This window comes from Zonotrichia albicollis, chromosome 2 (assembly GCF_047830755.1).
Source record: "Zonotrichia albicollis isolate bZonAlb1 chromosome 2, bZonAlb1.hap1, whole genome shotgun sequence".
In the NCBI taxonomy this organism is placed as follows: Eukaryota; Metazoa; Chordata; class Aves; order Passeriformes; family Passerellidae; genus Zonotrichia; species Zonotrichia albicollis.
In genome coordinates, this window is record NC_133820.1 from 70,427,756 (window position 1) to 70,455,532 (window position 27,777).

A 27,777-nucleotide genomic window follows, 5' to 3' on the forward strand; every position below is an offset into this window, starting at 1 on the left:
AACCCAGCTTGCTCCCAGGACCCTGGCCATGCAGGGGCTGGGTCAGAAGTTCTTTAGAAATAGAACCATAAAATGGTTTGAGTCAGAAGGGATTTTTAAGATCATCTGGTTCCAAATCTCCAGCCATGGGAAGGAAAACCTTCCTCTAGATCAGGCTGCTCAGAGCCCCATCCAGCTTGGCCTGCTGCACGGGATGGGGCATCTGAGACCTCTGCGGGCAACCTGTTCCAGCATCCCATCACCCTCTTCTCTCCCTAATATATAATCTGTGCCCAGCCTCTTTCAGTTTAAAACCATTCCCACCTGTGCTGACGGTACACGTCCTTGTCAGAAGTCCCTCCCCAGCTCTCTTGTAGCCTTTAGAAGGGCTATAAGAAGGTGCTACAAGGTCACCCTGAAGCTTTCTCTTGTCCAGGTTGAGGACGGCCGGCTCTCCCAGGCTGCCCTCACAGCAGAGGCGCCCATCCGCCGCCCAGCCCTGCAGCCGCCGAGCTCAGTTCCCGCCCCGCACCAGGCTGGGAACTCCGAGGGAATAAGGGGCTCGGTCACCAGGGAGCTCCTCGGTGGTACCAGACACTGGGATTGTGGCACATCCCGCTGCCTCTGCCGGCCCGCCGCTCCCGCCGTTCCCCACAGGGCCCCACGGCGGGGCGGGGCCCGCACCGCCCCCTGGCGGGCCCCGCCGGCAGCGCCTCCCGGCCTCAGGGGCCGCATCCGCCCCCTGCCCGGCGGGACAAGGCGGAGCCGGGCTCGCACAGAGCGCACACCCGGACTGGAATGTCCTGTTCAGAGGGACCGCCCGCCCTGGGGTACCGAACGCGCTCTGGATCGTGGATGCGCTAGGATGGGCTCACGTGTGGCTGCCGGTGGCAGCGCGGGTGCCCGGGCGCGGCTCCGAGCGGGGCTGGCACCCGCTGCGGCCGGGGCGGGTTCCCCCGCCATCGCACCCAGCGTCATCCCTTCCAGCCCCGATCCGTTCACGCCTTACACTTCTGATTGTCTTGGATTAAATATTACCAGAGGAAATAATACTAATAGCCTTTCACAGCGAAGAAATCAACTTCTAAGGCATTTGTTATGGAAAGGATTATAATAAATTAAATGCTTAAACTAGCACTGTGCAAGCATTTTTGTCTTGGATCAAAATGTTTGCACTGGCTGTTTAAACATTTAATTTATTATAATGAGAAATATCATTGTAAAAATAAGCATGTTAATTAAACCTGAGTTTTGCAAATGTGAGTCATCCCATGTGGACACAGTATAATGAATATAGACAGGTAGAGTCTGCATGCCCTTTTTTTTCTCATTAAGAAAATTAACATTTACATCTTTAAACCCTGCAGCTATTAGTTATTTTTAATGAAATGTGTTGCCATTTCAAAGTTAAGCTCTCATATGATGCAATCAGATATTGCTAGGTCAGGGAAGAACTTTGCAAATTAAGTTGCAGAGAAGTTGTTTGCCGCAGATAATTGATTAAAGTTGTTACATGGATAATCAATTTATGCAGTTAAATAAATAAAAATAAATAACTGCTAAGAAAACGCAGGTCATGCCAGGGTGGTAAAACAAAGCAGTACCCCGGCCATCCTGGGGCCCAATGGAGCCATGAATTTGGAAGCAGCAGACTGAACCTCTTTGTTATCATCTGACAGGGGACCGAGGGACCGTGGGGACTTCTACAAAGGCGATTTGGACAGTGATGGCTTACTGCTGGTGTGGGTGAGAGAGGATGGAGGCAAGACTCTCTTTTCTGTTTCAAGTGAAGTGACTGGAAGAAATTTTTTCTACCTTCTCATGCCACTGGTCTCTGGTGCATGCATCTGGTCTTGTCCTGGATTCATTGCATGTGTCAAGCTGTATTCTGATATGTAAACAAAACGCACTTGGATTTACTCCCAGCTCTCTCACAGATATGTGGCATAGCCTTGAACATGTTCCTTTACCTCCTAGAGGTTCATAAAATGTTCTCAGCTACGGCCTTGCGAAGGGTAGAGGCAGTGTTACTCTGTTTTAATTAACATCCTGCCAAGCTGTGTGCTCAGAAGTACCTCGGGTCTCTTGTAATTGTGCATTACTTCAACAGGCAAAGGTCACAGCAGGCTGCTGGCCCTGCCTGGATCCCGTTTCTGATCTAGCCCTCAAGGGAGGGAAGGAGGGAGGAGGGAAATCTGGCACAGAAGTGAAATTAAACTCTAGGGAGAGAGGAGATCTTGGGGAATTATTTTCTAGGAGCCACAGCAGAGAGCTGGGGATGGAATGCCCTCACTTAGGGGTCACACCCCAAATACACTGTATACTGTTGTCCCCATGCAGAGATTCAGGTAGGAAATCTATAGGCAAAAACAATGTTAAGATTTTGATTTGCAGAGGTGCCTCTTCATGCTATTCTCTACCTAGTTGTCCACTGAACTCGCTCTTAGTGTCTGCTGTAGGACTTTTGGAAAGTCAAGGTCCTTGAATTTCTTCCAAGTCCAGTGGACATGTTTTGCATGGGAAAAGAGGATGAATTAAGCTGAGGATCCTCTGTACATAATGAAATTGCTTATTTAACTGGGGATCATCCTCTCAAACCTTTGTGTGTTTGCAGCCTCTGGACAGCTTAGTCCCCCATCATGTGGATCCGTCTCTCCTGTCTTCCCAAACTCCCTGCTTGTTTTTGTCTTCTCACTGTGAATGAGAGAAGATTTTTTCCAGGTGAAGGGAGGAAGCTGTTGCCCTTTCTTCTTCTTTTTTTTGCCCCTCTGTTCCTCTGAGCTCTCTATCATCATGACCTCTGCTGATATCCCACAAGACTCCCCTCTTTTTACAGGACCAAATTGAAGTTATTAAGTTATAATTAAGTTGTGTTGCTTTAACCACAAAGGAGTATTTCTACACAGAACATGAACCTGTGGGAAAAAAGGAGAACTTGTCTGCAGAGACCTTTGGGCAGGTTGTTCTCCAGTGAGTTGCCCCATCCTGAGGGGATGGAGCACATGACTGTGGTACAGTGACCATGCACAGAGTAGCCAACCTGGACAGGGTCAGGACTCATCACCCTGGCAGAGGGCTGCAGCCTGCAGCCAGGGGTGTCCTGGGAGCTGGGCTGCAAAGGTGGGGCTGCCTAGCAGATGTCTGCAGGGACAAATGTAATTCCTGTCACCCAGCACTGGGCCATCCACTCAGGAGAAGTGGCCTTCTGGCCTCCAGCACCTTCATCCAATGTCGGTTTAAGGCAAAGGTGCAAAACTTGGAACAGTTTTCAGATCTGAAAGATGAAGTTGCCACAAATACCTCTACATCCTTTAGCAGCATTTGACTATAGCACCACACAGGGTTGCTTCCTTACCTCAGATGTGGGGCTGGTGGGTCCTCCTTACTCAAGAAGTACCCTCTAGGCACAGTAGCCAGCCATCCACTGCAGCAGGAGCTGACAGGCAAGTGGGGTTTGCCTGCTGCAGGATGAGTTCTCATGCCTGTGACCCTGAGGATTCTAATGCCCACTCAAAAATAATTAATAATTATCAACTGATTAATAATAATCAACTACTGGCTTCTCACATCCAGGCTAAGTAATTGCATTTCTCCACTTGGCGGCCATCTGCTTCCTTTCTATGGGCACCATGGGCAAGAGTGTGAAATCAGCTTTGTGTGTCCATCTCAGGAGGGATCTGTATCACTGCTGAGGGGGAAACCAGCTCCAGGGAGCTTCTCCTAACCATCCATTTAAATAAGGAATACTTAGAGACCTTGGTGTATATGGTGGGAAGTAACACTTCAGTTACTAGCCCACATACTTCAAGCTAAATTTGAGCTTAGGTGACAGTTGAAGAGTCAGTGGGCATTACCACTAGTAATGTTAAGCCTTCAAATTATCCAAAAGGCAGTGTTTTCTCCTTGATCAACCTTGAAATCGATTAGAAACCTCAAGAGGTTTTATGTTACGTATAGGCTGATCTACTTTGTTGGCTGCTGCTCAAAACCACAATCCTATCTTCTTTCCAGGCCCTGGGGCCCTCTTCTCTCTCTGCTCTCTTCCTAACATTTGCTTGACATCTGGACGAGCTAAATGTGCAGCAATCCACCTGATTTTGTTAGTTTGGTACATCTGTCCATGAGCAGATGACTTTCCTGGGTGGTGGTGTCAAAGGAGTCAGGGGGAAATGAAGCTGGAGCTGGAGAGGATGGACTCTCCCTTTGGGTGACAGTGCCCTCACCTGGATTTCTACACCCACAAGGTCTGTGCCTGTGTTTAGGACAGGTGTCTAGTCTGCTGTCATGAACAGTGGTGAGGTAGTCAACACAGTTATGGGAGACCAGAGAGCAATAGTGAAAAAGAGGATGCAGGTGCCTAGTGTAAGATGCCAACCCCCCTAGACCCCCTGAGCAGCTGTCCTTGTCTGCCACAGGAGTGCAGATGCCTGTTATTCCTGTAGACCCTACACATTGGCCACAGAAGTCACATCTGTCTGAATCTTCAGCTAAACCCCACCTGGTGTCTCTCTGCCCTCAGGGTCTGGGCCAAGGCAGCAGTTTCTGACACATTTTCAGCACATCTTGCCTGTGTTGAGGACGCAGGATTAAGCCCCTACCCCAGAGGTCACAGCCATGTCCACTTACAAATGTGGATGCTGCCACCCTGTTTTAGGAGGAGCCCTGTTCCTACAGCATGCACTGCAAGAGCCAGAACCAGGCAACTCAGTGGTGTTTGACTCCATCACACATCTCAATACATAAAGCATCCTTGGATGCATTCAAATGGCACAGAACAGAAGAGCAGGTCAGTGGGAATTTGACTAATTTTTTGGCTGAAGCACCAGAGAAGTCATCCCTGGGATCTTGTCTCCTTGGTGCATGTGGTGGGTAGATCTCGGTCAGCAGCCAGACCCCCTCCCCATTTCTCCTCAGCAGAACAGGGGTAGAAAATCAGATAAAAAAGCTCATGGTTCAACATACATAGAGAGAGATCACTTACCAATTACTGTCATGGGTGAAACAGACTTGACTTTGGGAAAATTAATTAAAATTATTGAGAATTAAAAGAGATTTGGAGGCCTGCCTAAGGTCTCCAGGGTGTCAGATGCAAGCCCACGATCCCAGAATATGAATGGGGCACTCAGGAGACATATTGCAGCTATGCCTGAATGGCTGTGAAGGTACACCTGGAAAAGAGCCTGTGGGAATTACCCACTTCTATGTTTCATGTCCCAAAAGTGCCTGTCTTCCCCAATGACTGAGGAGGGTGTCGAGGATGCTTGTCTCCATTGTAGGTGACTACCAGATATTTCAGCAGGAGCCGGCTCAAGCTCAGGAGCAGGCTCAAGCTCAGTGCCAGTGCTTTTGTGATGTCCTGCTGCTGTAGCCAGTTTGGGCCATGGAATTAGTGCTGGCTCAGTGAAGGAGTGCTGTCTCCAGTCCTGGGTCTTGGCACCCCCTCCTCACCTCTGCCCTCTGAGCCAGGGAAAGGCAGACAGGAGAAGGTAGCTCTTTGTGAGCAAGAGGTTCTGTGGTCATACAGCCTCATCATGCAACACAGAGCTGATGTTGGCAAATAAATGGAATTTAACTGATAGGACTGCTGCATTAATTCCTGAAGTATGTTAGCAAAATTCTCAGGATAATCAAAAACTAAAAGAAAAAACTAGGACATATACAGTGAAATAGCATCAATGGAGCAAATGTTTGATCCCAGGGACTTAGCCCAGGAGCTATGCCTTGGGTTCCCCCTGCACTCAGCTGCGCTTTGGGTGGTATGTGCTCTTATCTGATGGAGCTTGGAGACTTCCTTCATCTAATTTTAGGCATGTAAAAGTTACAGGAGTCTAGACTGCTACCCCTTGCCCTTACAAGAAAAGGGGAAATCAGGAGCTTCAGTGATGCACCTGAATAGTCCCTGTTGCCTGGCCAGGCCAAGATGAAAAGGTCTCAGAAGAGGTCTGTATCTTTCCAGTAACCAGAGAGTCTCTGTGAAATGTTGGGCTCAGATTTAAATACCAAGGGGTATTTAATACTAAAATCCCACATTTTTGAGCATATGGGATGCCAGAACAGACAGATTCCAAATCCCAATGAGACTGTAGCTTCTTGCTGCTGAAAGTTATTATGGGAACAGGAACAAATGACGTTAGTTTCCTACCATTTCATGGTTGCCTTGCACTGGGTTGGTCCAAACTCCTGATCAGGCAGTGAGGAGCATCAATCCATTTACAGAAGGGCACGAGCTCTGTTGCAGGAAGCAGCACAAATTTGATGCCAAAGCCTAGTGCGATGAACCATTCTTCATCTGTGACTACATCCTGTTGGCCCTGCCAGGGGAGTCTAGGAACCTGCTGTGAAGCTGTTGGGGTATGTAACCCAGGCTTTTCAACTAGATGAGGAAGAACCAGCTTATCAGAGAGCCCTGCTTTTTTTGACAGAGAGCCTTTCTCTCCCTGAGCTCAGTTATGACTAATTACTTCCCATGCAGGCGTTGCTCTCTGCATCACTGGTCATTAGCCAGAAGGGAGGCTACCAGCTTTCTTTCTCAGCACCTGTCCTACAGCCACAACTTCAGCTCTAAATTTAACCAAGATGACCCTCTAAGTTCATTAGATGCATCACAAATTTTACTACCAGACTTTAGAGGAACCACCAGATTTGCTCACCTGTTTTCCTGACCGCAGGAGATGTACCACAAATGTAGCTTCCCAATTGAGTCTTGCATCAGCCTGATTTAAATTTCCTTTAAGTACAACCTCTGAAACTCTTTGCCCACCCCAAATCTTTACATCATGGTATTTTTGAAGCTCCAGATAAAACTCAGACCCCGTGTGCATAAAAACTTGATTGGCTTCTGCCACTCTTGCTACAGAGGCCTGAGAAAGCTGGAAGTTGGGGGAGGAAGGGGATTTTTGTTGGTTAAGGATCATACAGGTGGGATGTTTTCAGCTTACATTTTGAGGCACAAAGCCAAATAGGGCCTTGTTTATATCTAAGAAAGTTTTATATTTCCTTGGTGAGCCATATTTTATAGATATGTACCATAAGAATTAGATAAATAGTTATAGAACTCATGATAAAACCCCAATCCTTAGCCTTGGATTATTGATTTTTACAAAATGTGAAGTTATATAGTCCACATAAGGAGCAGTTCTCCCTTTTGGAAAACTTCAATCAAATATTAAAACTCCAGTACAAGTGTTACTTCTGGTGTAAGCATTTTTTTGAGCACAGGAAGAAACCTTCATGCTTCATTTTGTTTCATTAAATGCTATTCTATACCTGATTTCAGCCGAAGGATTTGAGATCTGCTTTTAGCTTGAAACCCCCATAGGAAGGAATTTCAAAGCTCTGTATGTTTTTTTTTTTTTCCCCAGGACAGTCATTTCAGTGAGAAGAGAAATCTGTACTATAGAAAATGTCAATATAATCAACATTTTTGATTCCTGTTCTATGCACCTTTCTCTTGATGTACGTACACAAACACAAGTTACTGTCCTTTAGTAAGGCTGCTTTAACAAGGGGTAAGCATTTGAGCCCACACCCATAGAGCCTGACTCAATGTCTCAGCCAGAGCAGAAAGCAAAGTGCTCTGGTGGCTGCTGATGCAAAGACATCGGCACAGCACGGACGTTTCCGCTGATGAGCAGAGCTTCCCTTGCTTCCCTAAAACCACACCAGTCCCCACCCGAGAAGGATCGAGCTGGGAGAGCTCAGACCACGCAGTGACAAGCAAAGGCTGCCTCTGTCACCCCAGCCTCCCTCTCACCCAGCATTAGAAGCTTTAGAGCTAAACCTGCAGAGGTATTGCCAGACACCAACAATGGGCAAGACTAAAAGTAGCTCCTTCCCACTGCATTTCCCAGCACAAAATACTTTTGTTGACCTGTGAAGACCTCTATGCTCTGAAGCATGAAATCCATGAACAGAAGCCTCTGAACATCACAAAACCTTTATTAGTGTTTATCAGTGATACAGATTACAGGAACCAAAGGCAATTAAATAACACTTAAGTTGACCACAGACTCAAGAAATACAAGTCACATTTGGCAAGGCAAACTTCTCAGTACACTAGATTGCTTAGGTTATTATTACACTATGAAAGAGGAATTTCCCTTACAAGATTCTACATATTCAGGATATTATTATTAATATTGTTATTACTGTGTCTTTCAGACAGCTCCTTTGGCAAGAATTCCCATTTTTAAGTATTTATTATATAAAAATATAACAAATTTTCATTATGTACAAACATTACATTACACAATGTACAGGTTAAAAACACTACAAAAAATGGCAGGCCATGGGTAAACCAAAAGTAAAAGAAAAAACCCCAATGTAGAAAACATGAAAAGAAATTTAAATACTGCACATTTCATAAAAATTACATTAACTACAAACAATTTTTTTTTGTTTGCAAATATCAAACAGTACTGATCTGGTTGGAAATCTTTCCCAAACGACTTCATTTTTAAGGCACATCTTGCATATTTACACATACGACACTAGATCTGGTCAATAACTTAAAGGTTCTCGGGAGTGACCAGCTGTGTGCGCAGGGAGGGGTGCACTTGAGGGGGAGCACTCTGGGCTATGCCTTCTCAGTTGTCTCAGTCTGGGGGCCCAGGTATCTAGTTGAGGGGGCTGGGAACAGGGGCACCCCGATCTCCTGAAGGTCGGGGAGCCGTGCAGGGCGCGGCGGGGAGAGGAGCGTGATCGTCCGGTCAAAGTCCCTGTGCAGCACCTTCTCGTAGACACTCTGAAGCCCCACTGTTTTGGGCAGCTGGGCTTGATAAAAGTTGTCCCTGCGAAGGGGATCCCTGGGCAAGGACGTGCTCTTGCAGAAGGTGGAGAGGGGTGCTGAAGGATATGGAGAGGGATGAGGGTTGGCTCGGCCACAGGAGGGGCTCCAGCAGCGGTCGGAGTGCCCCAGGATCTTGCATTCAGCTGTGCATGCCCACAGACCTAGAGAGAGAGATAGGGGAGGAGAAACCTGTCGTTACTGCAGGAATAAATCCACACCGTTCACAATCCTTAGAGTTACCAGTCACAGGATGATTCACTGCACTGATGGTGGGAGTGGGGAGGCTTTACAGCGCAACAAAAACCCAGGCTTGGTTAGGTAATTTTGTTAGGGACACTCCTCGCAATTCTAGCTTTAAGGGAACCAATTTTTGGGAAAAATCCAATCCTACAGCACTTCTGACAAATGCTAATTTGTGCTGGGCTCTCAGTGCAGAGAGGAACCAACACCTAAAAACAGCCTGCTCCGAGGAGATGGGCAGTTTGAGCCATGCAGTGTCTGGCTTCCCCCTCCAGCTGCCCTGCCTGACCCCGGTGCCCCACGGATGGGTCCCTTCATCCACCTCCCCATCCATCCATCTTTCTGTCTGAGGTCCAGGGGGCAGCAGGGGCAGAGCCCTTACCGTTCTGCATGTGTGTGATGAGATCTTTCTTCAGGGCATCTCCGCTGATATCCGAGTCGCTGTCGTTAAAATCACTGTCGCCTTTGCCGCTGTCTTTGCCACTGAACTTCTCTGCCTCCCGGCCGGAGATGGTGTTGAAGGAGTGTCCCTTCCAAATGGCCACGGGGGGAGCAGGCTCCTTGTTGTAGCTCGGAGTGGCAGCAAAACCCTGCTGGCAGGGAGGAAAATCAAAGGAGACATGAGGGAGGGAAGTGGTGAAAAGTAAATCAACATTAACTGCACCTCTGCAGCTAATTCACATCCTCCGAGACACCCCCCAACCCTTTGCCCCGCTCCCCTCTGGTGGGACCTTACCTCCCCACTCTGTCCCCTCAGCCTCTTCTGACCCTCATAGAGGCAAGTGCTGTCACTGCCACTCTCAGTGGTGGAGATCTCTTCAGCCGCTGGAGAGGGGTCGGGGCTGGTGAAGGAGGTTTTGCTGGGAAAGGTTCGGACCTCAAACATGTTCCCCCTCTGGCTGCCCTCCTCCTGCTGGCCCTTCTCCAGGTGGGAGATGTCTATTTGGTCCTTCAGGGCAGTGTTGTTTTTGATGTTGTTCCCCTTCTTGCGCCTGTTGCAGGTGGTGGCGATGGTGATTATAGCCACCAGAAGGAGGGTGCAGCTGCCTGCCAGGACAATGATCACGATCAGAGGGATGTCCCACTGCAAAGCCTTTCCTTCCCAGGAGCTGGGCTTGGCTATGTCTTGGATACTGGACGGAGCAGTGGCGGTCACCAGGAAGTTGACTGTGGCAGTTGTGGCCAGGGGAGGTCTGCCATTGTCTGTCACAGTGAGGATGACCTTGAATAGCTGTCCCAGCTCCTCAGAGAGGTCACCCCTCAGCACAATGTCCCCAGTACTTGGGTTGATGGTGAAGAGGTCTTGCTGGGACTCTTCCAGGAAGGCAAAGGTGAGCTCAGCATTGGCCCCATCATCTGCATCTCGAGCTTTGATTTGGGCCACCAGGGAGTCACGGGAGGTCTTGCTGGACACACCGATTTCCACAGTTCCATTGGTGAGCACTGGCTGGATGATGACAGGAGGGTTGTCGTTCTGGTCCACCATTCTCACTTTGACAACAGTGCTGCTGGAGAGCTGTGGGGAGCCACCATCAGTGGCCTGGATCCTCAGGTCCAGCTGCTTGAGGATCTCGTAGTTAAATGTCCTGAGGGCATAGATGGCCCCAGTGGCGGGGTCCACCGAGACATAGGTGGAGATGGGGGCCCCCATGACCTGTGTCTCCAGGAGCCGGTAGGTGACCTTACCATTGTGGCCAAGATCAGGGTCACGAGCCACCACGGTGGTGATGTAGGCGCCCGGGGGGTTGTTCTCTGGCACAGCCACCTCGTAGAGCGGCTTGGCAAAGAGCGGCGCGTTGTCATTCTCATCGCTCACCCGCACCGTGTACTGCCGGACGGTCTTGAAGGGCGGCGAGCCCAGGTCCTCAGCCACCACGGTGAGGTTGTACTCGGGGATGCGTTCGCGGTCCAGCGCCGCCGTGGTGACGATCATGTAGCTGTCCTCGTAGGCCCGCTGCAGGGCGAAGTGGTCATGCCCACGGAGGCTGCAGCGCACCTGCCCGTTGGCGCCCGAGTCGCGGTCCGTGGCGCTGACGAGGGCCACGAAGCTCTCCGTGGCCGCCGCCTCGCTGACGTAGGCCACGCCGGCCGTGCTGGCAGCGCCACGGAGGGCGCTGATGCTGATGCGCGGGGCGTTGTCGTTGACGTCAGTGAGGCGCACGACGACGGTGCAGGTGGCAGCACGGGGGCTGGCCCCGCGGTCCTGGGCACGCACGTCCAGCTCGTAGGTGCGGGTGCGCTCGTAGTCCACGGCGGCCTCCAGGGTGAGGTGGCCTGAGCGCGGGTCGAGGCGGAAGAGCCGCCGTGCCTCAGGGGGCACCTGGCTGCTGAAGGCATAGACCACCTCACCATTGGGGCCCTCATCAGGGTCAGCAGCATCCAGATCAATCAGCAGGGAGCCGGGCGGCGCATCCTCAGGCAACTCCACCGTGACTGAGCTCTGGGCAAACGTGGGACTGTTGTCATTGGCATCGAGAACACGGACATGCACGGTGGCTGTGCCTGAGCGCGCTGGGCTGCCACCGTCCTTGGCCACCAGCTCCAGGGTGTAGGAGGGCTGGCGTTCACGGTCCAGCTCCTGGAGCAGCACTAGGTCGGCACAGCGTGCCCCATCCGCCCGTGTCTGTGCCTCCACACCGAAGTGGCTGTTGAGGGAGACCTGGAAGCTTTGGATGGAGTTGGAGCCCACGTCCTCATCCACAGCCACCTCCAGCGGGAGCCGAGTGCCGGGTGCAGCACTCTCTGACACCTCCAGCGCCATCTGGGCATGGGGGAAACGTGGTGCATTGTCATTGATGTCACGCACCTCCAGCTCCACGTGCACCAGGCGGTAGCGCTCCCGCCAGCAGCTCACCACGTCGAAAGCCAGGACACACTGCGGGGCTTGGCCGCACAGCCGCTCCCGGTCCAGCCCCGCTTCACCGATGCTCAGCTGCCCGTCCTCCTCCCTCACCCGCACCAGCGAACTGTTGCTGAACTGCCGCATCAGACGAAAGCTCATCTCCCCCGGCGCCTTCACCGGCATCTCATCGGCCAGGGTACCGATCACCGTGCCCGGCGCGCCCTCCTCGTCGGTGCGATACCTCACCGTCTTGCAGCGGGACAGGGCCAGCAGGCAGGCGGCGGCCAGCAGCCGCAGGGGGCTCATGGCAGCGGCGCGGGGCTCAGCCCGACGGCGCGGTGCGGACGGGACGAACACAGGCTCGGGCAGGACACACCGGGATGACTCCGCAGCCGTCTGCGCCCGCCCGCGCCGCCGCGCCGCCTTTCATAGACGGCGCTATGCAAATGAGCGGGCGGCGGAGCCAATGGGAGGCGGCGCAGCGCGGGCGGCGGGCGGCCCCCGGCGCGCCCCGGGCCGGGTCGGGAGCGGGGTCGGGGGGCGCTCGCCTTTGTTTTCTTTAACTCTGCGGGGTCTGGGGGGGGTTCTTTTCTTTTTCCCTTTTTTTTTCCCTTCCCCCGCACCGTCGCTATTTCTTTTCCTCCGTTCATTTATTTAGTTTTTCCTCCCGCTCCCGTCTCTTCCCTCTCTCTGGAGGCGCGGCAGCGGAGCTGGCGCGGGGAGCGCGGAGTGCAGTGCGCGGTGGGGTTTGTTAATCCTGCCGGCAAGTCGGGACAGGTGCCGTGCCGTGCCGTGCCGTGTCGTGGCATGTCGTGCCGTGTCGCGGCGTGCTGCGCGGGCGCGGGCGGGCGCGCATTAGCGGGGTGCGGGGGAGCGGCGGGGGCGGCATTCAGCTGCGCCCGGAGTGGTGTGTCACTCGCGTGAGAGCCTGTGATCAGCGCCGTAAGTCGCCTTTCAGGAGGTGTCCCCGCATGCTTTAGTATGCATGTCACCGCCCGGGTTTCTTAAGCCTGGGGCACTAGCAGGCGAGGAGGAAAAAAAGAAAAAAAAAGTTCCAAATAGGATTTAGCATAAGCTTGAGGAGATTTGGAAAGGTTTCAAAGATCAGGCAGTATCAAAGGCTTATGAAGCCCTCGTTAGCTGTAGAAATATAATAGCATGGCAGGCTATCCCATTCGAGGAACCAATGTCTGTATTATTTCACTATGACAGGCTAAAGGGAGAGAAAGTTGAACAGTTTCCACAGAGGAGTTGGACTAAGTTGAATATAATGAGCAAACGCCACATGTATCCATTATGTCCCTCTATTCATTCCCAATCACTGCCATAACTCTTTGACTAAACGATGATGAGCGCTGAATTACACACAATGCCCTGCTCATATTAAAATACATTTAAGACCTATCCCTCCTGGTGCCCTGTTACGCCTATTCACAGGATTTTCTTTTTGTCCTAATAGGGCCTCTCTGGGAAGCAATACCAGTCTCGTTCCAGAAGAACAAAATAACAGCATGAGGCTGAACCCTGGCACGAACCGGGGGGAACGAAACCATCTGCCCCGCAAGGCACCGAGGCCCTGTGCGGAGCCCGCCGCAGCCCCGCCGCGCCTCAGCAGCGTGGGGAGGGCGGCTGTCCGCCCTGGCCCGCGGGGGAAGCCCTGATGGGGAGGGAGATGGGGGTGCTGGGGGGCAACCGCTTCTCCGGGAAACATCATGCCCTCTCCTCTCCTCTCCTCTCCTCTCCTCTCCTCTCCGGGAACCCAAGAGACGCATTTTAAAGCAAGAGGGTGACAAACAGAACGCGGTCCGGTTTCCTTTGCCATCCCGGGGTAAAAGCGCTCGGCTGGGCGCACGGAGCGCGGTCGCATCCCGGGGCTCCATCCCGGGGCTGCATCCCGGGCTGTGCGGGATGCGCGGGGCGGCACGCGAGCGGGGGGCGGCGGGCTGCCCGCAGCGCCGGCTTATGGAAATGGGATTTAAATCGCGCCTCGGCCCCGGCTGCGGGGGCGCGGGGAGGGGGGCACGCTCCGCCGCCGACAAAAGCTCCCCGAAGGCGCGGTTTCCATACGAACGAGCCTCCGCTGGGCTCTGCTCTCCCGCCAGCGGGAGCTCCGCAGGCGGCCGCCCGGAGGGGCGCGCAGCTTTCGGGCCGGGCCGGGCCGAGCTCCGAGGTGTGGAGACCGGGACCGGGCTGCCTGGGAACGGGGCCGCCGGTCGGGAGCGGGCAGTGGGCAGCGGGGCGGCCCCTCGTGTGTAACAGGATTATCTTTGCCATTTCAAGTTCCATGCAGCATGTAATTTATTTTTAATTAGGATTAGATCGAGCAGGGAAGGAGACCAGACCTTTCCCCCCACCTCCCCCTCCCCGCAAAGGCATGGCTATTCCACGAGGAGCTCTTATTCTTTACAAAAAAGCCAATCAATCGATAAACCAGGACCTGTGTTCACCTCCCACGCACTTTGCAGGAGAAAAGGGTGAAAAGGGCTGTATTTTCAATGTGTGCTCAAGTATCTGAATCAGAAGGGGAGGCTTGGAAATCCTTTCCTTTCCCATCTACCAGTCCCACTCTCACATGCTTTCTATCCAAACCCATTTTTAAGAGGGACACAGTGGGGTCTTGCTCCTCATGCCTTTTTTTTGTGTGTGTTTTGTTTTAGAGTTCAAATGCACTTTCTGCCAGCTTGGGTTATTCTTTTCCCACTGTCATGACTTTGATTTTAAAAAACCCCAATGTATCAGTCCCTCTGCCTTCTCCCCAGTAGAGCCCACCACAGAAATGTTCTGAAAGGCTAGTGAAGAATCCTGTTTTACAGCTCAAAATAAACATACGGATCAGCTGCATTAAAAGCACTTCTTTGAAATATTGTGGTTAAACAGCCCAGATTGGTTGATTGCTCCATGTGGGGACATATGTTCTTGCAAACTGTGCATATTGTTACTAATGGGGATTCTCACACCACAGCCTTTCCTTTGAATCTGAGGCACTGGTGGTTTCTCTGGAGCTGTTGCAAGGTTGTTTTAATAATTTACCAGCTCTCTTGCACTTAGTGTTGTTGCGGAGACTCAGAGCGTGCAAAGAAGGAGGTGTTTTGCGGTGTCCAGAGGTCTGATCTCTGCTGCCAAGCTCCTTTCTGTACTTCTTTAGACACAGAAATCAAAGCTGCTCCGAGAGATGGGTGCCAGGCAAAGGAAAAAGCAAGGCTTCCCCACACACCTCTGTGAACCTGGGATCCTGGGTAATGTGTTGCTCCCAAGGAGGGGGAGCGCTCCTAGACCAGTAGTCTGTTGCCAATATCAGTTAAGTAAGTGATCACCCGCAAATCAATCCAGGTTTCTCTTTTTCAGCTTTAAATTTACTTTTTTCTTCCCCCGGTTCAGATCTTAGAAATAAAGTTTGTGGGTGCTTTTCCCCCTCCCCAGGCAGTTATTGCCTTACGAGGGGTGGCAAAACCCCAGGACCTCATCCTGTTCTTCACTCCTCCAGCTGAGCGGTGACACTTCACTGCATTTTCCCATCGCTTACAGCACAGTAGGTTCACATATGTCTCAAGGTGTCAAGTGTTCCCAGTGCAACAGGGTAAGGCTTCCCTCCTAGCAACAGGTGCCTGGGATCCTGCCCAGGGATCTCTGTTCATGGAGATAAGCTTGAAGGTCTTATGTTTTAGAGGTGTGAGAGAAGGCAAGGCTTCCATTGAGTTCCCATCTAGTATCTCAGGACCACATGTACCACACTTGAGGGAGAGTGTGCAGCTTCACGCAAGCATGGGCAGTGTGCTTCCCTGTTGCACAATATTTGTGTGTCCCTGTTCCCAGGAGATCTTAAGGGTATCAAGCCTTGGCTACTGAAAGTGCCCCTGTCTGGCCCTCTCAGCACAGACTGTATAGTGAGTGCATGCCCTGGGGCTGGTGGGGTGGGATTCCTTGTGGCACAGCCCCTAGGGTGGTATGACTGACTCCCAGGAGAAGCCAGGCTACCTAGGCATGGTCTCCAGCTGGTCCTGCTCACCTACATACCAGAGGATCTGTTTGACCTCTCTCCAGACATGAAGCTGAGGTGCAACATGTCCCCCCACCCCTTGTCTCTTAGCCTGCAGAGTAGTGGCGTGGCCCTCCTTCCCTGGAAACTCATCTCCATGCTCAGGGCCTGTCTCTTTCTTCTTGGGCATCCCCACAGCTTTGCTGCCTTGGAGTGATCTACAAAAACAAAGGAATTCCTTCTGCTTCAGGGTCTAAACAATCCCCCCTGTTTAATCATTTCTGCTGAAACTAGGGAAGTGTGGGTTAACCTGTCAAGCTCCACAAGCCCGGGCTGACCAAAACCCCTGGAAAACAAAGGAGTGGAACGAAGCCGTGAAGGGTTTTGTTGCTCTCTGGCTGTTTGTGTTGGAGGGTAGCATGCGGCATTGTGCTTCTGTCTCCAGCCATGCCGGCTACAGAAGACACACTGCAAACCTTCCCGTGAGCTGTGGGTTGGTACCAGGGCTATAAATCATTCTGATCATTTGCTTATTTGCTTCAAATGCTGCCCTGCCTGCATCTCCCCTCTGTGAAATGTGGGTTAGAAGAAGGAGTTTGTTTTGCAGAAGAAAGAAATTGCATGCCCATACCCCCTACCCGGCAAGCAGTTTTGATTCCACAGGGAATTTAGTTTTTAATTGGATTAATTTCTAGCCTCTCCCGGAGTAGCAGCTGGGGTCTTTGATACAAGAGGTTAAAACAAAGGGCATGAAACAAAAGACCAGTTTTCTGCATTCCCCACACAGCGTGGGTCTCGTGCGAGCTGCCTGGAGGTATCCTTGGCACACTGCATTCCTAAAGGTCTCCCCATGTTGTCCTCAGCCAGAGGCTACTGCAGGTTTTTTGGGGGTATTCTCTGGTCTATCTGGCTAGCAAGATATCTGAATATGAGGCTTTGCCTCCTAACCCAGCTTATGTTCCCACATAACCTTACTCCTTGGTGTCCCTTTCATTTTCCACTCTTCCACCCACCCTCTCACCACCCACCCCTTTTCCAGCTCTCTTTATCCTCTACGTTTTCTGCCCCAGTAGAGATAAATGAGGCTTTCAAGCTGTTAAACCAGGAGGCAGGTTCTCATGTTCAGTTCTGAACTCTCTCATCTGGAGGAAGGCTCAGGCCCACCAAGGTCTGGGATATTTAGGTATTCAATTATCATTGAATTCTGTGGAAGCTGGACATATTTTAGCTTGACTGAGGGCTGGAGGATCTCAGTTTCAACCCCTCATGTCTACAGACCGTGGGTGCATTGGACAAGTGACAGCCCAAGTCCTGTTTTTTGTCCACTAGGAGGACTGTTATTAGATCAGAGATGCCCTTCGAAGTAACTACCTTTGTTATGCACATCCCTTATGGCTATTTTGCCTTAATGCCTTTGGATTTAGGGAGTGCAGGTAGCAGAATAGCTATTCATGTCTGCCCCCAGTCAGGACTTTTAGAAGAAGTGCTTACCTTCTCCATAGCTTGAGGTCTGATCAGATCACTGGGATGTTAAAGAGGGGACTTGCACAGCTTCTCTCCCTGGCTGTTGTGGATTGGTGCTCCTGCTCCATGGCTGCTGCTACATGCCTGGCTGGGATGTCTTTCACAGCACTTTGAAGGTGTCCTCACTGATATATTTGGCTTTCCTCCAGCAGCTCCTTGTTTCCTCCTGGGTCTCGTTCACACTCTCCTCCTTGAAGGACTGTTTGGAATTTTAGACTCTTACAAATGATGAATGGGTGGAAGGAATACACCTCAGCTCCCAGAAAGATGTACAGTTCTCTGCGAATACTCCTGTGTGCGGGTTGTGATGGGCTCCACTGATTTCTATGAGAAACAGCTCCCTGGCTATTTGGTGTGCAAAGTCCCTTTCTGCATGTCCTACCGCTGCCCCTGCCCAGCCAGTGTCACCCACCCAGTGCCACACTCAACAAGTGTGGTCCGGTCACTCTTTGGGCTCTGCCACCTTCTCACAGTTTCGGAGGCCCTTCCCAGTAAGGTCATATCCTTATCCAAGCACAAGGATAGTTACGTACATGCCAATATATTTTTACTATGCCCATAAAAATAGCCTTCCCATTTCTCTGCTGTCTAAATGTTTTCAGTATCACCCTGCACATGTGATTTCTCACCCCCTCCGCTGGTACATCTGTGGCATAGGAGGGGACATTGGGAAGCAATCCTCGTTAAGGTCCTGGAAAGGGAGAAGTTGCATTAGCGTGATGCCATGCTGGAGCTCATTAGCCCGATATCGCAGCGGGGTTAATAGGCTTGGGCACAGTGCCACAGCCTCTGATTCCAAGGCTGAGGGGGCCTGCAGGTTCTAGCCCTGCTCTGCTCCCGGTTGTTTCCCAGAGGATTACAGTGAGAGGCAGCACGGGGGGAGAGAACGCGACAGGGAATCAGGGACTCAGACATGTGCCACGAGTCCCTTCCTCCATCTCGCCTCTCCTTCTCCCCCCTGCTTCCCCCCTCATCCTCCATCTTAATCGTGCCTCAGCTTGCAAAGTCAGAGCCCCCAGCTGTGAAGGACTAAGTCTCTTCTTCTCCCAAGCTCCTGAGCGGCAGCAGGCTGCGAGCAAGAGTGTGCCTGGTGTCACTTCTGCTGAAGAGGCTGTGAGAGCAGGGCAAGAGCTCAGACGCAGGCGGCTGCCGCTCTTGGCCGCCTGCCAGGGCAGGAGCACACTCTGCGAGCATCCTCCCTCAGCCGGCTGCTTCCAGCGCTGGGAGTCTGCCCAGCACCGGGTTTTATTTTGGCACAGTGAGAAGCACCCCACAGCTGAAGGATGTGGGGGGAGTGGTGGTGAGTTCCATCAGGCTGCTCTCCTTCGTCCTGGTTTTGGGATCATCTCCCTTTCCAAAGTGCAGGAGGGCTCAGTGTTAAATGCCCCTCTCTGCCCCTCCCAATGTGTTGGGTGATGGATTTTATCTTCGATGTCTGCCAGGGTGTTGCTGCCTGACATGCAGCCAGCTCCAGGCAGAGCAGGGCAGAAAAACAGCACAAAGCTGTACAGAGGAGGATGGAGAGCAAGCACATCCCATTACAAGAGAGATGGAAAGACTCTAGATATTCCTACTGAGCTGAAGAGAAGTAAACTTTTCTGAAGCTTGGCAAATCTGATTCTTAAATCATTTGGGTGCTCTTGAGCGTTTAATCCAGGATTTTTGCTTTGAGGTTTTCTGCTACTGCATTCTGCTGCATTTCAAGAGTTTGGGGTATTGTTCAGGATTAGATCAGACTGCAATTCGAGGCCACTGGGTCACTTTTTTTTACCATATCTGCCATTCTTTGACCTCTGCAGCACCTCCAGACCTATGAAACATTCCTGTACTCACTGATCATCTTTCATGTATGGCATTTGCTCGTTCTCCACATATCCTTCACTGAAGGGGCCTGGCTGAGGAGGCAGAATGTTGGCCTGGGGTGATGTGACCTGGGACTGGAGCTGGTGCCAGAGTGGAGAGGACTAGAGCTGTTTCCATGGCTGAAGGCTGCGTGTGTACCACAGCCCTGAAGGGCACGTTTGCCCATCTTTATGAGTTAGCCAGTCAGTCCCCAAATGTCACCCGTCCCTCCTGCACCTGTGAATGTGCACCACAGCAGGACAAGGAGGCAATTTGGAAACCACTGCAATCTCTATGGCTACATCTACAGCACTGAATGAAATGCTCCATATTCTGGCTCTGCTTAGTTTACTTCTGCAGACATATTCTGTGGTGATATAGTCCTTTTACAGTTTGTGGGGAATTACCTGTTTGCCTTTTTGAGTTTAGCCATTTGGTGCCTTCACTTATTTAACTCACTTTAAAAAGAGGCGCACATTGCTACCCTGTGTCTGTGGTTTTTGCATCTGGAAATGCAGACAACATCACATATTCCACCTCATGATCCCCAGGAAAAAAATAATCTGCCCCCAAAGTCTGCAGAATTCTGTTCTGAAAAGTTAAATAAATTGTTATCGCTTCTTAAGTGCCACAATAAATGTATGGAATGATTTCACATAAAAGCTGGAGGCTTAGAGAGTAGGTGCTAAAGAAATGCATCAAATTAGACCAAAAAAGAGGCATAAAATCTATGTTATCCCAAAAGATAAGGGCTGGCGGCTTAAGCGACTTTTCTGTTTGCTGCTGTACTAAACATCAAATTCGTTTTTCTGCCTAAAAGAATTTGCATCTCTGCAGTGAGCAGATTTGAAGGCTTTGTTTTTCCAGAGAGGTACATGGTGGTGAGGGAAAAGTAGGAAATGATGCAATCAGGCACGATTTGTAAGTGAAGGGTCACAGATGGGTGAAGCCTTGCCGAAGATAAAACTAACAAACAAGCAGTTGGAGATGCTCTTGGAGCATCCTGAACATTTAGAACTGAAGAGGTTTGAGTTTGCCTCAGCAACATTATGTATGTATATGCATGTGTTATATATTTTAATGAATATGATAATTACAGGAGATAATTTATAATATATGTGTATTATATATGAGTGCCTCCTCAGTAGGCTAAAACAATGCCATGAGAGTGTAAAGAAATGTGAAATCTAATTACTGTAGCTGTGTAAGTGAAGTAATGAGGAGCTTGAGAGTGTGACTGATATGCAATTAGATACTAAACTAATGAGCAAGCTGTCTACAGTCCATCAAAAGAGTGAGGGAGGCTTGTGCAAGACACCCCTGGCATTGCAAAGAGGATGATATGCCACATCCAAATGCAGCTCACTAATGACTGGAGATTGTGTGCTCAGCTTGGGGATAAAGCCATTAACCAGGCAAAAAACCTGTGGCAGACGCACAGGAGATAAGGACAGTAAGAAGTACAGAATATACAGAACTGCAAGTATATATAGGAGAACTGTAGCTTGGACTGAAGGTTCTGGATTAGTGACTCCCCAGAATTTGGTTTGCTGGGCTATCTTACCCCAGATAAAAGAGACAGGGTGAGAAATTGGTGTCAGGTTGGGTCGTGTGGGTGGCAATGTAAGCCTTGCCTTGGGAGAGCCGGGCTGGGAAGGGGCAGCAGTCAGGCAAAGGTAGTGGAGGCAGAGACAGCAGGAGCTGTTGGGGAAAGGCACTCAGGGCTCACTCTGTCCTGTGATAACAACACTTGGAGTGGATAGATGTCTGTCTACAGGAGCTTGTTCTTCAGCATTATTTACTGTTACAAGCTGAAATTTTCAATCCTGCGTGTTGACTTCAGGCTGTTAGTTCTTTCTAAGAGAGTTTCAGGTGAAGCACATTAGTTATCTCCAGAACTGAAACTAGGGTAAATTGATCCTAGGCTTTATATGGTTGTTTTGCCTGTGGGACAAATATCCAGGGTCTCCCTTTTTTTTCCCCCCTATATCATAGAGTTCTCATGGTTTCATTTGAGGATTTGACATTTTGCAAGAAGATGCAGGCAGGTGACTTGTGCCATTTCGGTAAGCATTCAACCAAACTGAACTACACATTTTAAATGGTGCAGCCTGTAGGAGTTGAGTAGAGTAGAGATTAAGCAGGTAACCTTCTCCTCTTTTTTCCTGGTCTGCCACAAACTTGAATCAGTATTCTGGCTACTTGAGAGACAGAGCCAACTATTTGTCTGGTATCAGGAAAGAGCCATAAAAACCCTCTAGCAAAACATCCCTAATGCTCTTGATTTCTAGAATGGTTGGCCATGATAGCCCAATGCTGGTCTTGGCTCTGTGCTTCCTCAGAGAGGACATGGTCTATATGACGGACCTAGGGTTTGCAACACTGGGGACAACTGCAGAAGACCTGGTGGTGAAGTGACTCTTTTCCAGGATCTGTACCTTAAAATCCAAGGAGATGTGAATAAAGCATCATGGATTTTGCAATGTCAGGTCCCACAGAGCTAAAGGAAAGCTAGCCTTGAGTGTTTCAGCTTAGATGTGCAAAATTAGCAGATATTAATCTACTAACTTGCAGCTCTGTGTCTCAGCTCACCAGTTGTAATGCGGAGTTAATGATACACCTTCCTTCCACAGGTTCATTATGAAAATAAGATAATTAACATCTGTGAATCACTCTAATTTAAGAGCAGGGAAGGCCAAAGAAAAGTCTATGAGTAAATTATTGCTTCCATCCTGAGCAGGGCTTGAGTGATGTGAGGAAATTATGACCAAGGAGCAAGGACCCAGAGTATGCCACTGAAGCTCTTGGGTCTGCGGAGCAGAGTAGGAGAATGGTGGAGAAATGACACTTCTCTGGCCACATAAGGGTTGCATCACAGTGTGACTGATGCTGCAAAGACCACCTTAGGCCTCATATTTCCTAGTTTAAGTGCCTGACTTGCAGTCTTACCAATGTACTTCCAGTGCAGCTCTCTTGGGTGTCATAGCCATGGAAATATATAGGTCTGTGGAGGGAAAACCCTGTCCTGTTTGCCTTGTAATGACACAAGCTGGCATGGTGGAGGTTTAGATCAGTGATTGCTTATTAAGCTACAAACTTTGGCTGCCCAGGTGGTGACTTCTTTTGTTACTGTCCTCCAGGTATACAGTGACCTTCTTGGTCTCCTTTACCCTGCAGCTGTAAACCTTCTTTGCTCTTCCTGCCTTGAGGAAGAAACCTCTGCATGGGACTTTCTTGCTTTCTGCTTTGGGAATGTGGCTTTAGAGAATAAATAGCAGCAAAGCTTTATTTGGAGGCTGCAGCTTTTTGAGGAAGAAAAGAGGCTTCTAAGGTGATCAAAGGCTGAAGACCCAGGTGAGCCTTAAAGCAGAGCTGTGCAGAACTCATTTTGGGGGGCCAAAAATGATGCACAGGCACAGAGTTTGGTCAAGGTGTGCCTTGAGACTGTGAAAGTTCAGGTCTTGGGCTCTGTGTGTGTTCTTGAGCAAGACATCTCTTTGTGTTGCCATTAAAACAGCACTCCACAGAGGGCAGTGGGTTCAGCCTGTCATTAGGTCCTTTTGAAATCCTGAAATGAAATAAATAATTTTGATTTGTTATAAATAAAATTATACTGATTTTATTTTTCTAAAACCCTTCCAAACACCTAAAATCCCAGCGAAGTCTTTATGGATGGGAATTTCCTCTAGACTGACTCTTGGCGAAGAAGTGGGCAGGGAAAGGGAGCTGTGGGGCTTCATCTGGTGGGGTAAGCTGGAAGCTGGAGGTCTGTTCCCATTGGGATGTCGGGTCTGTCAGCAGCATGGCAGGCACAAATGGCAGGGATGCAGACAGGTAGGGCTCTCTGCATAGAGAGGGAGATGGGAAAATTTGGGCTGGGAGCAGAGATGGGAGGGGGAAGACCAGATGGGGGGATTGGATGGTAAAGGGACTTGGTGGGATTACTTGAAAGGGGGAAAATATGGGTATGCCCTGGAGGGATGAGAGGGAGCTGTGAGATGGCAAATCTGTGATGCAGGGTTGGGGAATGTTATGGGGTTTGGGGAAGTCTGGGGAGCTGAGGTCTTGGTGGGAAAAGTGGTGGGAGAAATATGGTAGAGAATGCTGGCTTTGGGCAAAGCAGCTGGAATGGGAGAGGCTAGGTCTGAAAGTAGCTGGGGGATTTGAGCTCTGAGATGGTTTAAGGGGTCTGGGACCACAAATGTTGGATATAGGCACTTTGTGAGAAGCTGAGGAATCTGGACTGGGAAGGGCTGAGGAAAAGCCCGTCTTTGGGGGCAGCAAGCACATGGGTAGGGCTGAGTTTCTGGAAGATGAGGGATTTTAGATAGACATCATCCTGTCCTGGGGTGCAAGCAGAGGCCTGATCTGATGCTTGCTCCCAGAAGGCTATCACGTCTTCTTGCTATCATAAATATGGTAATCCTAAGCATGCTGGAGCTTCATCTGTGCATGCATCAGGCAGCTGGACTCACATTAGATATATCACCTGCACAAACCAACTGCCATTAAGTGGGAACACACTGGTCTGGATGTGTTCATCCCTTGAGCAAGTCGCCTGGTGATCCTACTAATATAATAAATTCTCACCTTCTCCCTCTGCTCCCCCTTCTGTGGCTTGTCCCACTTTCTTTCCACCTCCTGTTGAGACAGTGCACTCGCTGTCTTTCCCATCACTCCGCAGCATGTCTGGTTGCTCTCACAAAGTAACCCTGAAAAAACCAGTAGACACCCTTATAAATCCTTATGAACAGATGTGTATGGCAGCACAAAGCATTTCACAGAGAGTGCTCCCATGCTGCAGAATGTGTTGTTTAAGGGCATGGTGTCAGGGCATGGGGGATGGTTGTAGGGTGGCTCTCAAAAGGCATTTAGAGCTGCACATGGGCAAGCTCAAACTGTGCATAGCATGTTGGCTGCCATCCTGTGCTGAAGACCATGTCCGACCCAAGGATGTGAGCTGTCCTCATTGCCTGTCTATTTCAATTTGCAATATTTCACCTGAAATCCCTCCCTAATCATAAACAGATGAGAAATTACTTATTACAGAGTGCCATAGGTGTACATGGAGCTTTACGAACATATGAGGAGACAGATTGCTGCCCTGAAGAACTCACAATTGGATTTAGACAAATACAATAAGAAAGGAAAAAACTATCGGGCTTGAAACTTTAAGCAGACAAATAAATGCCTGTATGCAATTGCATCAGTTGCAGACCATGGAAATACTCTCTTTTTTTGATTCAAATGTTCAGCTGTGTCACATCTACTGCTGAAGATGACAGACTGCTAGTTCCTTAGGTATAAAATGCTTATATTTTAATGCTTGTTATGTCATGATTTATTAAATCAATTTAAATGTAAAAATCAACTGAAAGGACAAACTTATGTTTAAGGATGACCTGCAGCATCTAAAATGGAGACACTGACCAAACTAGTAGAAGCAAGGTCAGATTTTGTTTAGTTCAGATAATTTATGCCCAAGTTGTAATGCTGATGTAATTTATGTTGCATGTAGTGCTTTGTTTCCTATGAAATTTGACTGTGCAACAGTGTGATATGAGTAATATTTTATGACAGTATTTTTATAGATAGGGCTTGTAGCTAATATACACAGAGCTTTTACTGGTTTTTCTTATGAAAGGAAGAACAGGAGGAAAAAGGAAAGAAGGAAGTGAAAAGCACAAGGCAATAACTGTGTGGGATTGCATCCTCTAAATCAGGAATAATATCTTGTTTCCTTTAATTTTTTGGTGTGCTTGCCTGATAAAAATAAAAAAAGAGGTAAATATATTTTGAAAATCATGGATTAACTAACGTAGCTCTAATCTCCAGAGCAGCTGTGAGGTAGCCCTCCTGTCCTCTGCTCCATGCCTCTTTTTTCAGGCTTTTTGTTTATCCCTCAGTGAAGAAGTCCAGCCCCTGTGCTACAAATCAGCTGGAAAAGATCCTGCTCATGTGCTGTGAAAAAGTGCCACTGAAGTACGCCCTGTACGGCAAAGGGAATGGTCCTGAAAGGCAGCAAGTAGATTTATACAGTATGACAGCAGAAACAAGAGGTGTTGGGTTATTTTTTATGGGCAGCCATTAAATAACAAAAAAAAAAAAAAAAAAAAGAAAGAAAAAAAGGAAAAAGCAAGCCCTTATTTATCAAATCTGAGACAAGGGTCACATAATGAGTTTCTCGAATTCAAGGTGAATCAAAGGAAAATTGTGTCCAGGAGGACAGAGATGCTCAGCCAGCACCACTATGGCAGGGCCACATGACATAGCCAGCGGCAGGGACAGGGCTGCGAGTACAGCTGCCTGCAGACTCTGCCAAGGAGCCAGATGATGCTGGAAGAATATCTTTCACAGCTCTGGATCTGGCTATTCTTGGCTTGTTCTCTGGCTGCGGGAGCTGGAGCTCATTGCTGGGCAGATAAACAGAGAGACTAATAAAGAAGATGAGGAGCTGTTGATCGTTCGAGCAAATCGGAGATGAGCTGTTAAGCAGAGCAGCATGGTGATCTCTGTGAAAAATCACCTGGTGGCTGACACTTGGTCCTGGATGAAAGTGCCTTGGAATAAAACTCTACTCTCCCTCCAAGCAGTCCCTCTCCCCAAATGATTAAATCCTGTGCATAATTACAAAAGTGTAAAAAGCTCTACCTCTTTCATACACTGATTTTTTTTTTCTAATTCCCATAATTGGCAAGCGGGTGTACATGGGGGAAAAAAGGGGAGAAAGCTTTGATTTTTTTTTCAAGCTGAAAACGTGCAAGCCCTGTGTGGGTTAGGTCCTTTAGATATTTAAAAAGATTGAAGCAACTTCAAAGGAGACGTTCTGTTCTATCAGGTTAAGTATATTTTAATATTAGAGAGGCTTTTTTTTTCAAGAACAGAGATCTGTTCTCTTGAGGAAATAAAACATTCTGAAAGATTTTATCCAGAATGGTTTTTCATTGTTTTTAAAGAGACAACACAGGATTTTAAGCATGCTGAAACTGGTAAATGTCCCATTTTCTGCTTATCGGTGTTGACTGCTCTGTGTTATCAGGTTGATTGTTGATAGTTATGTAAATCAAATTCTTTTATCAACAGACTGCTGGGTTTTCTTGGTTTTTTTTTTTTTTTTTTTTTTGGAAACAAGAAGGGAGAAGCATTTGGCAATAATGTTTTTATTTACCTGTTATGAAAGCCAGCATTTTGTGGTTGAACAGGGTGCAGAGCACCAGCCCTTCAGTTCAGAGACACAAGGGAGTTTTCCTAAGGAGGATCTGCTGAATTCCCTGCATATGGCCAAGAATATGATGAATTACCAGAAGGCAGAACTATTCTCTCTCCACTGCAGGTGTTTGTTTGAGCTCTCTCTCCTGCCCTGCCTGGTGGACTAAGTGCATTTCTCACAACCAGTGTACTTTAAAAACAAACATGAAATGTGTGCTGGACAAATGGGAAGGAGAAGATTTAACAGAAAATGGATGAAAAATCTTAGGAGGAGGGTCACTGTGACAGCTTGAAGCAGGGGTAAGATGTTGTGAGGTCATATAGGGATGGAGCTGCAGAGGTTCAGGCAAAAGCAACGCAAAGTGTGGGCCCATGGTTCCACAGTTCGTGATCCTCCTGGAACTGCCCTTCCAGGCCCACTGGCAAGCGATGGTGCATGTGGCAAGGACCTTCTCCAAACCCTGAGGGACATGGTACCAATGGGGATGTGTGACTCTGCAGAGCAGTATCCCAGGTGGCACCTGCTGTGGCACATTCAGGCTGTGACACAGATAATTTGATCTGTTATTTCAGAAGAGGAAAAGGTAGAGGCCATATTTCCATCTTCTCCTGTCAACCCTGGCTTTGGCAGCAAAGCCTCTGTGTGGGATTCGTAGCCAGCTGGTTTAACATCTGGGCAAGAAGTCTGCAGGGAAGTGACTGCCTCTTAGCCTCTTTTCTCTCTTTTTATTGTAATCCAGATAATGAAAGCAACGAGTGGCTGATCTGCCCCCTGTGAACCCCGAGGAGATCCAGCTGCCAGCTTCTAACATTCTTGTTATTTTAGATTAACCTCCTGGCCTGTGTGCCTTTTGGGGGGTCAGCACCAGAAATAAGGCAGCGAGACATTTCAATACTTGAGCAGGGTTGTTTCTTCCCTTCTGGTTCAGACTCCACATAATGTAGCTGGGATGCTTTAGCCTGGGAATAGTCTAGAGAACGGCTCCTTGCCAGGTTCTCCCAGTGTGCAGAGCCAGGGACCAGGAGCATGTGGCAGAGGACTGCTCCACAGGTTTTCGTCTGTGCCATCCATCACGAGGGGTAGGGTGGGGAGGAGGCTCTGTGTTTGGTGAAGGTGCTCCTGAAAATGGCTATCCAGAGAACATGGGATCATGGGATGGTGGAACAGGTGATTGTTCTCCCAGGTGATGTCCTCCTGCAGTCTGTGGGAAGGCAGGCTGACTTGGGACATTCTCCTGCTGGGATCAGCACAGGCAGAGGACAGAGTATGCTGTCTTGTTAGATCCTGTCATTACTAACAGTGGTTAAACATGTGTTTTCATGTATAACATAGTGCATCTGTCCTCAGTTAGACTCCTGTAGCTGAAATAAGGTCAC

At 49.3% G+C, this 27,777-nt stretch overlaps 2 protein-coding genes across 4 annotated transcripts in view; one reads left to right on the forward strand and one right to left on the reverse strand.

Moving 5' to 3' along the window:
- Positions 1-7,899: 7,899 nt before the first annotated feature.
- On the reverse strand, positions 7,900-12,266 carry PCDH8 (protocadherin 8). Its single transcript, XM_005487289.4, has 3 exons — positions 9,744-12,266; positions 9,390-9,600; positions 7,900-8,928 (listed from the first exon to the last, which is right to left on the reverse strand). Exons 1-3 carry the CDS (start codon positions 12,153-12,155, stop codon positions 8,555-8,557), a joined length of 2,997 nt encoding a protein of 998 aa, XP_005487346.2. The 5' UTR covers positions 12,156-12,266; the 3' UTR covers positions 7,900-8,554.
- OLFM4 (olfactomedin 4) overlaps positions 12,233-27,777 on the forward strand; it is a 109,277-nt gene continuing 93,732 nt past the window's right edge. The window contains exons 1-2 of one of the 3 annotated variants that reach the window (XM_074535496.1): positions 12,233-12,626; positions 13,309-13,677. The gene's annotated coding sequence lies outside the window, so the exon portion shown is untranslated. Of the gene's footprint in view, positions 12,627-12,681; positions 12,792-13,308; positions 13,678-27,777 lie in introns of those variants that run through there. The other 2 variants (XM_074535497.1, XM_074535495.1) reach the window with 2 other exon arrangements.

What these genes read in the sequence shown, in the direction of transcription:
- PCDH8 (XM_005487289.4), bottom strand. Translation starts at nt 12,155, where the DNA reads ATGAGCCCCCTGCGGCTGCTGGCCGCCGCCTGCCTGCTGGCCCTGTCC. An exon ending in TGAGGGGACAGAGTGGGGAG is followed by an intron (nt 9,601 to 9,743) that starts GTAAGGTCCCAC and finishes CCTCCCTGCCAG; the next exon opens with CAGGGTTTTGCTGCCACTCC. An exon ending in CATCACACACATGCAGAACG is followed by an intron (nt 8,929 to 9,389) that starts GTAAGGGCTCTG and finishes CTCTCTCTCTAG; the next exon opens with GTCTGTGGGCATGCACAGCT.